At 37.3% G+C, this 11,500-nt stretch overlaps 1 protein-coding gene across 3 annotated transcripts; it reads right to left on the bottom strand.

Annotated features, from left to right (window-relative positions):
* Window positions 1–7,574: 7,574 nt before the first annotated feature.
* Window positions 7,575–9,932, bottom strand: LOC131316656 (stress response protein NST1-like). Of its 3 annotated transcripts, XM_058346089.1 has the most exons (5): window positions 9,007–9,928; window positions 8,679–8,906; window positions 8,518–8,610; window positions 8,190–8,372; window positions 7,577–8,089 (listed from the first exon to the last, which is right to left on the bottom strand). In XM_058346089.1, the coding sequence occupies exons 3-5, from the start codon at window positions 8,530–8,532 to the stop codon at window positions 7,634–7,636; spliced, it is 654 nt and encodes a 217-aa protein (XP_058202072.1). In that variant the 5' UTR covers window positions 8,533–8,610; window positions 8,679–8,906; window positions 9,007–9,928; the 3' UTR covers window positions 7,577–7,633. The 3 variants fall into 3 exon arrangements, with proteins under 3 accessions (XP_058202073.1, XP_058202072.1, XP_058202071.1); XM_058346090.1 differs by having other exon boundaries at window positions 7,575–8,086; window positions 8,679–9,932; XM_058346088.1 differs by having other exon boundaries at window positions 8,679–9,928.
* Window positions 9,933–11,500: the final 1,568 nt, after the last annotated feature.

Here is an 11,500-nt window from a genome sequence, read left to right as displayed (position 1 = left end):
TTTTTGAGCGTTCAAACCACTACTTCGAAATTTTCTCCCACTCCTTTTCGAATTCTTTCTTCATCTTATGCTTGTTTTTTTTTTCTTATTCAATTTCTTTTCGCATTTGTTTGTTTTTCATTAATTTTTTGTGGATTATTACTTCGACATGACAGGAGGAATCTAAAAAGTAAAACATTATGATCGAAACCTAAATTTTTTGAATGAGATAAAAATAAGCCAATTTTATTCAAAAAAATATGAATTTCGATAATAATTTTTTACCTTTTACATTCTTCTGGTCATGACAAAGCAATAATCTAAAAAAATTTGACAAAAAAACTAACAAATGGGAAAAATATTTGAATAAAGACAAAAAATAAAAATAAGCCACTTGGAGACGCCCTCTAAACTTTTTTTCCTTCATTTCACGCATATTTTTCGAAAAAACAGTGGCTTTTGAAAAAAAAAAACACAGTTTATTAAACAGGTTTTTGAAGAAAAAAAAGTTTATGTTAGCATACATTGTTCACTTAAAAACTGTACATATAGTTTTGAGAAATTTTGAAAGAACTCTATTTACACAAACAGTTTTGAAAATTTAAAAACTATAAATATAGCTTTATTTAAAAACAGATTTTGTGTAAAAAAACAATTTTGAAATTTCAAAAACCGTTTACCAAAAAAGCAGTTTAATCCAAACTCATTAAGTCACAAAAATTTCAAAACAGTTTTGAGTTTCGATCAAAACTTTTTACTTTTTGATTTCTCTCGCCGAGATGAATCAATAAGTCACAAAAATTTGACGCCAAACAAACAAATACAAAAAAAATTAAATAAAGAAAAGAAAAAGTCACTTGACTTTTTAATCCAAACTCATTCTCTTAATTAACTACTAGAAAGCTATGTGTGACGAACCATTTCAATAATCGAAACTGTCTATTTTAGTATGGAGACTAGAGATGTAATGCCCCTCAATTTTGGTCAGTAAAAATTTCGTTAAATATTTGAATTTTATTTAAATTACTTATTTTCTCTTGAGTGGCTATATGATTTCTTGTTTATTTTCGTCGTAGTTAGATTTTGGTCATTGGTTTAACTCTCGACTAGAAACCCTACTTGACCAATCGAATTAGATTCCAACCGACTACTTGGAGGAACCAAGCAACCAACTCACCTAGTTACTAGATGAACCTTTTGGACCTTTTGAACCTTTGCCTTTACCCATTGGTCCATAATGATTAGGGTAATTTTTGTCCATTGGATAATAATTTTTTTTTTATAAAAGTACATGTAGTCTTTTCAAAAATCTTATTTTAAAGATAAAAAGTACTTGTACTTCTATTATCCTTTGGTTATTAACCGCAAGGGAAACTATTATCCATTGGGTAATAACCGTTAGAGAAGTTAGTGACCCTTGGGTAATAGAGTCTTTTGACCAATAAAGTACCGATGTGACTTGAGAACCTTCCAATAAAGTTGATTTGACTAGTCAACCTTTTCAACCCTAGAAATTTCTTATTTATTTTCTTTTATTATTTTGGATTTATTCTTTGTCCTTTGGACAATAAATGTTAGGAGAACTATTATCCATTGGATAATAGAAACCCTAAATTTTATATTCTTTGCTAGAATATTAAGTACTCATAAATGGAATTTTATAATTTCCTAAAAGGACAATTTTGATTATTTTATTATAAAAAGTTCCCTAGTTACTATTGTCCATTGGATAATAAAAGTTAGGGTATTTATTATCCATTGGGTAATAGCCTTATTCTTTCAACTAAGTACATGGGTTTAATAAACTAGTCTTTTTCAAAAACCCCATGGGATGAGGTACAAATATTTTATTATGCTAGTACTTGGTAGTCTTTAAAACCTAAGATTTTCCTAAATACTCCTATATTATTTTATATTGGGGTTTTGTACCCAATTGGATTAAATTATTGGGGAGTTGATCTTCCTAGAATACTTTGTACACTAGTTTATTTATTAAATCAACATGTGCCTTATTGGATTTCTTTAATAGGATTTTTGATTTGGAAAATCTTGTACTTTCTTATTCTTTCTTACTTATGTATATATATATATATATATGTAGTACTAGGGAGAGTAGAGAGAGAGGGGGAGAGAGAGGGAGAGAGACCCGAGAGAGAGAGAGAGAGAGAGAGAGAGAGAGAGAGAGAGAGAGACCCGAGAGAGAGAGAGAGAGAGAGGAGGAAAGAGAGAAGAAGATGGGATTGTACATTCCTTGATCTTCCATATCGTCCTACATCTTTCAAGTCCATGGGTGAATCTTTCTCCTAACCAAACTTAACTCCCCATTGTACTTATGATTTGTTTAGTACCCAAAATCTTGTACCCCTTGTCTCCTATCCTTCCAACAAATCTCCCATAGTCCAATCCAAGGACTAACCTAGCCTTGCAAGCTACCTTATTAGGCCTAAGTCTATTTTGCCTAATGACAACCTATGATGGACCTTTATGACACAATCCTAGCCTTTATTAGCCTAAGATTTTGACTACAAGCTAAGGCCTAGGTTATAATTACCTAGATTCACCTAAAAAGCCTAAGATCTTACTTGATTCTATAGCCTTACACCTAAGATTTGGCCTAAGATTGAAGAAAAGGCTATGACTTGATTGAAAGGTTGGATTTGTCAACTTAATGGAGCAAATCCATGGGAGATATAGAGAGAGAGAGGGCCGGCCTTGTGAGAGGAGAGGGAGCCAAGATTTTTGCCTATAAATAGCACCCCATGTTTCTCATTCAACTCACACCTTCACCTAGCAACTTCTCTCTCTAGAAAAATTATGTTCTTTCTTTGTTCTTCATGTTCTTGAGTTGTTCTAGAGTTCTTCAAGAAACTCATCCTAAGCCGCCACTAAACTGCCACTCGACCACCCTTCGATCCATAAAGTAGAGTAGTGTTAGTCAAGATTAGGTTTCGAGAGAAACCATTCTCTTTCGAAGCTCCCGAAGGCATACCGTAGGAAGTTACTCCGTCCGACCACCGACGTACTTTCCGTAGCCACCCTACCGCCAAGAAGTAAGGTAGAATCCCGTGTCCACTATCTCTAAGTATATGTAAGGAAATCCTTACTTACTTCCTATTTACTTACGTACTCAAGTATAACGTTGTTATTTTGAACCGCTAAGAAAGAATGGTATATGAAGTGTATCTTTACCTATTTACTTTAAGTATTCGTATTTTGATGGTTATGAGTATGCGTATATGAGTTGCTTGTATTACTTGTGGTGTGATAAAGCATAAGTGATTTCACTCCAAAGGCGTCCGTACATGTGGCATTGTGCTTTGAATAAAGCATAAGTGATACACTCCAAAGGCGTCCGTATATGTGGCGTTATGCTATAAGTAGTAATTGAGCGTGATAAGTAATATAGAATTGGATGATCTTGTTAGAATGTTTCATGCTTATTTTTGTCCTACCGCGGAGTCTTTGCATGTAACGAGACACGAGAATCGAGAAAGTAGAAACATGACACCTAGGGGGTGATTAAATGTTTTCCGAGGAAGGAAATATTTTTGAAATTACATAATGATCGGTTTTGGGTGGCATTATGTGAGTTGTGTGTGTGCGTGTGTAAAAGTAAGATTTGTGAAAAACCCAATGAGAACCCGAAGCAGCGGAATCATTGTGGGGATACTCGGGAACCCGGATCGGCGGAACCGAGGATTTAGTTTTTCGAAAACCCCAATGAGAACCCGGAGCGGCGGAATCATTGTGGGAATACTCGGGAACCCGGAGCGGCGGAACCGAGGGTTTTGAAATGTGTGCATTCCCATGGGAACCCGGAGCGGCGGAACCATGGTGAGGTATGGCTTGGTTATCCGTGGTACGGAGCCAATGCAAATGTTTTTGTGTGCCAATGGGAACCCGGGACGGCGGAACCATTGTGAGGATACTCGGGAACCCGGAACGGCGGAACCGATGTTGGGTGTGTTAAATAAATGATTTTTGGGAAATATTGATTTGTATATGAAAATGTTGACACGGTCTACGACGAGTCGCGTAGGAGAAACACAGAAATCTTGGACACCAACGATAGATGATTAACGAATGTGGATGTGTCATTGATATTGTCTTTTGTAGCTGTGTATAGACGTATCATGTGGAAATCGATGTTTGTATAACCAGTTGTTTGTAAGTTATGGGTTAGCGGGTACGAGATTACTCTGCTGAGCTTTGTAGCTCACGGTGTTGCTTTTTTGGTGACCCTGACATATTATATCGGTGGTGACGCTGGTATAATGTGTCAGATCTTGTAGATAATCAGGATAAGCAGATCACCGTGGAGGCTTTTGGAGCTGAGGAGCTGGCAAGAATGGAGGAGCAGGAGGAGCTGTAGTTAGGAACCCTAGAACCCCCCTCAATTTGTGTAAATATTGAACTCTTGTGGGAGTTTTGTTGTAATAAGAGCCAGACTCTATTTTGAGGTTTTTAATGAAATTGTCTTTTTAACGTACCCAAAATTCGGGGCGCTACAAGAGAGATAAAGAGAGACAGCAATATGGTAATTATGTGTAGCGGGGTAATTTGGTCATTTTAGTAGTATAGGGATAGTATGGTAATTTTAGTGTATAGGGGTATTTTAGTCATTTAGATTTATAGGGGTAATATGGTCATTTTAATGTACATTGGTATTTTAACCATTTTAAATTTTAGTATACAATATGTAATTGGGTTAATGGGCGGGTCGGGTTTGATTTTAAATAAATGGGTTGGATTGGGTATGGGTAATTGAACTCATAATTAATGGGTCTAAATGAGTCAATGACCCATTAAAGACCCAACCCACTTACAACTTGCCCATTTTAACCCAAACCCGCCCATTTGACACCCCTAATTGTGCCCATCTCGAATTTGTTCTCCAGATAATATTGTTTCTGCGGTTGATAACGATTTCCACTTTGATTGAGAAGGGAGGAATTAAAAGAGGAGTCTTTCCCTCAAATCAGAGAGTGAGATAGCACATTATTGTTCCGTAAGAATAATTCATGGCTAATCTTCTTTATAGAGATAGGTAAAAGTTCAAAATTTGTGTGTGCGAAGTCTGCTAAGTCTCTTCTCTCTAGTGCTATGAATGGGTTTTGGGTAATGAAGGTTAGTTTACATTAAGGAAAAGGAAAAAAATAAATAAAGCATTGATTTGTACGATCGAGGAGGGTGGATTAATTCTACCCGCTTTTAAGCTCTAATTAGCTGGAACTAAAACATTGAGTGGAATGAAATTTTATTACTAACGTATTAGTTCATGCTCATGGTTCGAGGGAGCGGTCAGTGTTGTCTTCACATTGCTCCAAATACTATTTGTTCCACTAGCTCGTTGTTTTACCTTGTGGCTTTGTTCTATTGTTAAGTGTCAAGAGGTCACTTTCGTCATGTGTGTATGAGAACTTAGTGTACTGCTTATGATGTATGTGGCGTCAAATGTATCAGGTCTGAATTGTGAATGTTGTTTTAGTATGTGTGGTTGGATGTTGAGGTGCTTCCGGTGCATAGATTTTGAGGGACATCCGAGGGGGAAAAGAAAAAAAATAAATGCATCATTTGACACTATCTACGAATATCAATGAGCAAAGGTCGAGGTACCCAATGCGTTGCGTACAGGTTAGTTTTGGCTAATTGTAGGCAATGGTTTTATTCTCTTTATTGGCAAGGATGATATATATAATGGTGTATTAAAGGTGAAGTGTGGATGGAGGTGTTTGGAGTTTGATTAGGTATAGAAAAAAAAGGGGTTTTGAGTTGGGTTCCTGTAAACTCTTTAAAAGGGGAAGGGCATTGGATTAAACTGGAAAGTTTTATTATTTTGTGTATCCATTTTTATTTGAGTTTCATTTTCATACTTGTGAGTGGGTTTACATGTTTTAGATTGAGACGTGCCGAAGAGTACTACGACTACATGTGATGTACGTGATTTTGTGTTGGTAACTCTTTGTTGGGCCTTTGAGGTGGGTGTACCTATTTATAACTGCAGGAGATTATGAGATTGTTTACAGTTTAGGGTTAGATGTAATACTTATGCTTGACTTGGAACCGATTGTTTATATTGTCTTAGTGACGTGAGTTTTGCCTTAGTGGCGTGGTGGATAGTGTTGGTCTTACTAGCTTAAAAGATAGCCTTAGCAGCGTGGCCTTTGTGGCGTGGTGTATAGCTTTAGTGGCGTGGTATATAGCCTTAGTGGCGTGGCCTTAGTGGCATGATGAATATTAATATTGCTTTAGTGGCGTGGCCTTAGTGGCGTGATGAATATTATTGTCTTACTGGCGTAGCCTCGGTGGTGCGGTATTGTTACCTAGCTTGGAAGCGTTGTGGATTGTTGCCTTAATGGGTTGAATTTTACTGCCTTATAGTGGCGTCACTTTTGTGGTGTTTTTCGTGGTGGTGATGGTTTGGTAGTGTTGCATATGTGGCTGTGTTGGTGGTGTTTGCCTATTTGGAGAAGTTCTTTTATTTTTTTTTTGTCGAATGATATTATGCATGTGGTGGCTTGTGTGGAGTAATACTGAAGCATGTGTGGTGCACACTGTGGAGTAACATTGATGCCTTATGGCGAGGAACTTTTGTCTATGTGGTGTCGGCAATAAGACAGTTTTTACTGTACCGTTTTTATATACTTGTATTTGTGTCGTGGCGTCTATGGCACTAAGTTAATCATTGTCTGTGTGGTGAGCAGTCAGAACCACGGAATTGGTGTGTAGTGGTGCGTAACCTATGCCTTTGTGGCGTGATATTTATGCTTGTCTTCGTGGCATGTGGTATATGCAAACCTTTGTGGCGTAGTTTCTGTGAAGAATACGAGAGGTATTTAAAAGGAAATGACGAAGAAGTGCGCATTGCTTGACTATCATACCGTACTTGTTTGAAATGGAAAAGCGAAATCTTTTATCAAAGTGTTAATCGGAAGCGCGTGGTGGTAATTGCATTGAGAATGCATTTACTGTTTAAATATGATAGATTGTATAGATGTGGAAGTGTTTAGCCTACATTATTTTATCCCACAGCATGGTGGAAGCTAGAATGGAAAATTTACACTTGTGAACGAAATTTCGAGGACGAAATTTTTATAAAGAGGGAATATTGTAATATCCGAACTTTCATAAATATTTTTCCCATGCGTTGGGTAAGGAGGTTGCTTCATTAAATAAGAGATTTTAGTGTAAAGATAAAATTTTGCATGAAAGGACATAGGTGGCGGTTTTATGGAGTGTGGGCACGTGATAGTGGTGGTGCTGGCTATGCATGAGTGATGTGTAGAAGACATCTAATGTGAGAAGAAAAAGATACATAAGAAGACAAAAATGAGATAAAAAGAAAGAAAAGGAACGAAGGGGTGGAGATATCATCTTTATGTCCATGTTTTGAGAGAGAGTGTAAAGTAAGTTGATGAGAGAAGGGTAAGTACTGGAGGGCGTATACGAAAATTATGTAATGTTTAAAGAAATGGGGTGGCTTCTCCAATAACTAATGTTTAATATTTGTATTGAGGTTGTGATGTAAGACAATAGATTATGAGGTGCTCGAGGATCTGGGTTGTTACATAAGTATTCCAGATTTCCTACTTAGCATCAACGTAAATTCTAAAAGTGATATTCTCAAACTACGTACCATATATTTGAGCCACCATCACCCTGCTCCCATGTTGCCTCGTCCACCATTTTGCATTTGGCTCGTAAAGCTTTTGAATACCTCCATCTCTTTTAGAAGTATAGACCGCTCCTCATCTTGTCGCCTTTGGGTCTCCTCCCACCGCCTTTTCTCCTCCTCATACTTGTCCTCACGTCGTCTTTGTTCCTCCTTGTGTTGTCTTTGTTCCTCCTCCTTTTGTGTCTTCTCCTCTTCCCTCTCTCTTCTTTGCTCATCACGAATTAAATCCAACTCACGTTGAAGTTTTTGCAGCTGGTCCTGGCGTGTTGACTGTGAGTTGGATTTGGAAAGATAGGCAGATGGCTTTGGCCCATTCCCTAATCCTCTTATGTAGTTCTTTGTCTTCGACTCCCTGAGGCACTTTATTGAAAGTTCTTCAACTGATAGTGGAGTGCCAGATAGAGCTACCTCGTCACGTATTACCGCCATCATCTCCTATCATTTCGGAAAAAAGAAAACAAACAACAAAAACATAAGGAATGGACTAATTAAAAAGCAGACAACAAAAGTAAAGGATTGAACATTAAATGCATACATGTTTCTCTTGGCATGTTGAATTGATCCGTTCATTTGTATCCCTCAATCTATGTGATGCCTCGAACAAATCGCATAAATCGAGCTTCTTTGTTCCCTCATTACCCTCATTACTGTTTGGCTCATTACCGTTTCCAGCATCATCATTTCCCTCCTTGGCAATTCTTTGTTTTTCATGATCAGCCTTGCAAATTCAAATAACCATAGCATATTAACAATCCAGCAAATAGCACCGGCAAAAATCATAACAGAATAGGCACAACCCATCATCAATAGCAACACTATGAACAAAAGTAAGTACATCGCGCACTATGAGCAAAATGTCTCACCACAATAGTCATCATGGCAGCAAAGGATCAAGAGCCCGTAGTATGACCATACAGTACAGCCTCCCTATTTAATTTGCCAGCTTTTTTGCAGGCCTGAAAAAATCATTTGTTAGATATTAAGTTAGAGTTGGAAATGTAACTCCAATAAGTATTCAATTAACCTCTCGTTTTGGATCCTTGAATACATGATCGATCATGTACTTCCAGTCATCTATGGGCATCTCTTGAAAAGGATGCTGATATGCGTCTAAGCCAGCATCCAATGTCTTTGTATAGAAATCGTTCATTCTCCATTTTCAATCTTTGTAGAGTAGATTTGCCTTTTCTTGAAAAAGTTGCTCAACTAACCTAGTGCCCACAACGTCATTTTCGGTGACATTAAATTTGTCCTACAAACACATATGAGAGAATTCACTAACAGAATGCAATCTGCAGTCTTTATATTATGAGGGTGTTATGCTGGTAACCATTCAAATTCGACATTCTTACCCGGACAGCTTGTAGAATGGCACGTTTCAACTAATCATCAACATTTTTCCACGAGGAGTAAAATCCCTGAATAGGACATATCCATTTAATTTGTGTCCCTAGTTCACTCGCCACCTTGTTTGCATTTATTCCACAAAACGCTCTCATTTTCGGCATCACATAAGCTGAGATCCTCTCCCCTTTATTCTCAGCAATTATCCTTCTAATTCTTTTTCCACGTGTTGGCCCTCGCACACACCGCCGCTTTGCTGAAGGTGCACTTGTAAACTAAAAGTAAATAAGCCAAGTGGCTATAAGGATCTAAGCCAAGGGCTAAAAGAAAATGGACAGATTGGGCCATAACAAACACCACATGTTTCAAGTCCATGTAATAGATGGGAGGGAAACACATGCGAAAGAGGGTGATTGGCAGCAACTGAACTGGACAGTAGCAGCAGTAAGAAAAGTGCTTGGACTCCTAAGCATTACAAAAGTGACATGGAAGTAACGGAAAGAACTGCATAGTTGCTGGACAGAACAACAGCATCCAAAGCAAGATTCAAAGGAACAAAATACCAAAGTTGGACAGAAAATGCAGACAAGGAGATACAGACAAAACAGAATAAAAATTGGTAATTACAAGGAGATGCAGACAGTCCAGTTCAGAAATGAAAGTGTCCACAACTGTTAACATCAAATGAATACGTTAACCATAACTAACACTACTGGAACTACACAAATGTATTGATCAAAAGCAGACAAATGCCCATCAGTAATACACTTGAAAACAGTAGAAGCGAACCATAATGCAACAAGCAAAAACAATAGCAGTAGCAGAAGCAGAATAGCAACTACAACAAGTTAATTAGCTCCACAATGCAACTAGCTGGACATGAAGCATAACCTGGACAGAACCATGTGTACTAGTAGAAGTAAGAATGTACAAGTACACAAAGGAGATCCAATACTAAGCCAAGCATTGCAAATATTTGGGAACTTTGTGTAATATGCAAGAAAACTTAGGACCGTATGTATGTTTTTGAATAGCTCCAATGTACGTTTCAATCACTTGGGTAGGGTTGCAGTCAATAGAAAAAGGCAAGAAAACTATGCTTTGTTAGGGAAAAAAACAAGATCGCAAAAATAGATAAAAAGAAAAGAAAAAATATACATAAAAGTGTGCAGAATTTGAGTCAATCATTCATGTCGTGTGTGCCACGAATTTTGATTATTTTTACATAATTCCATATCAGAATTAAACTCAGTTTCTAAGACTTTTTGTTTTTCTACTTCTTCCTTATGCATAGCTATCACACTAATGACTTGCGTACTCTAGAATGCAATATACACTGATTTAGCAGATGCTTATATAAAAATGCTTTGAATTATAGAGGTGAATGATGCATAGCTAGCAAAATTCAGGTGTAAAACATTATTTGCACATCACTCTTTTTTTTTTCTCTCTCTAGCGGTTTTGTCATTCATTAACATTAGTCTTTCCGAAACTAATCCCATGTTCAATCTATTTGGCTGTTGTATTTAGGTGATGTTGAAGAATACAAAAGACTTTGTGCAACAAAGCCTATTGTTACAGTCAATGGGAAGGTCCCAGGGCCTACTCTCTTGGCAAGGGAGGACGATACAGTGATCGTAAGGGTCGTCAACCACGTCCAATACAACATTACAATCCACTGGTCTGATGATCATAAGATTAATTTTTCTCTTCTGACAGGGACACAATGTAGTGGATGCGAAGACCAACCTGCAGAGTGCAGACAAAACAACATAGAGATCCATCAATTGACACTTCCAATTTGATAGAAGAAAAACATTTATTGCCTGTCTTAAATATTGTTAACATCAGAAGAACGAATAAAAAGTAAAAGAATGATGAATATATAACTAGCATGGCCAATATCCCCCAAAAATGAGCAGGGTCCTCATAGTTCTGCACATTTTTTTGGTAAAGAAGCCAAATGTCTTTCCAGATGAACCATGACCAATGCGGTTTTTACTTCACAATTATGTTAGCAAGTTTCCAACATTCAGCATATTACATACTTTTTTCTATCATAGAGCTGCTCTGTGTTCTGCAGATGAGTCAGAGAGTCTGACTGTTGCAAGAACTGATTCTAGAACCTTGTATCATTGAAAGTGTCCACAAATCCTCATGCTTACTTTTAACGCTGAACTATAATGGACTCAACTCAAGTTTTGAAGAGACTCTTACGTCAGAAACGCTGTGATTTTGTTACAATCAAAACTACATGTTAAAAGCCAATGGACGTGTCACCACAGAAAAATAGCTTCCCATACTCTCCTAGCCACGTTGCATAGGATAAGGATATGGTCAGGTGATTCTCCCATTTAGAGTATGCAGATTTAATCGAGAATGTGACATCATTGTTGTTTAATGGTCTTAGCCAACTTGTGTTTCATTAGTGCTTATGATATTTGCATGATCAGCACATCAATGATAAAAATTCCTCAAATACATGACATGACAGATTCAACT

The sequence above is a fragment of the Rhododendron vialii genome, chromosome 2a, assembly GCF_030253575.1.
Source record: "Rhododendron vialii isolate Sample 1 chromosome 2a, ASM3025357v1".
In the NCBI taxonomy this organism is placed as follows: Eukaryota; Viridiplantae; Streptophyta; class Magnoliopsida; order Ericales; family Ericaceae; genus Rhododendron; species Rhododendron vialii.
Note: the sequence above shows the minus strand (reverse complement) of the source record. Positions and strands in the feature narration are given on the sequence as shown.

Coding starts and splice junctions, on each gene's coding strand:
- LOC131316656 (XM_058346088.1), bottom strand. Junction 8,090..8,189: donor CAACATGCCAAGAGAAACAT/GTATGCATTTAA, acceptor CCGAAATGATAG/GAGATGATGGCGGTAATACG.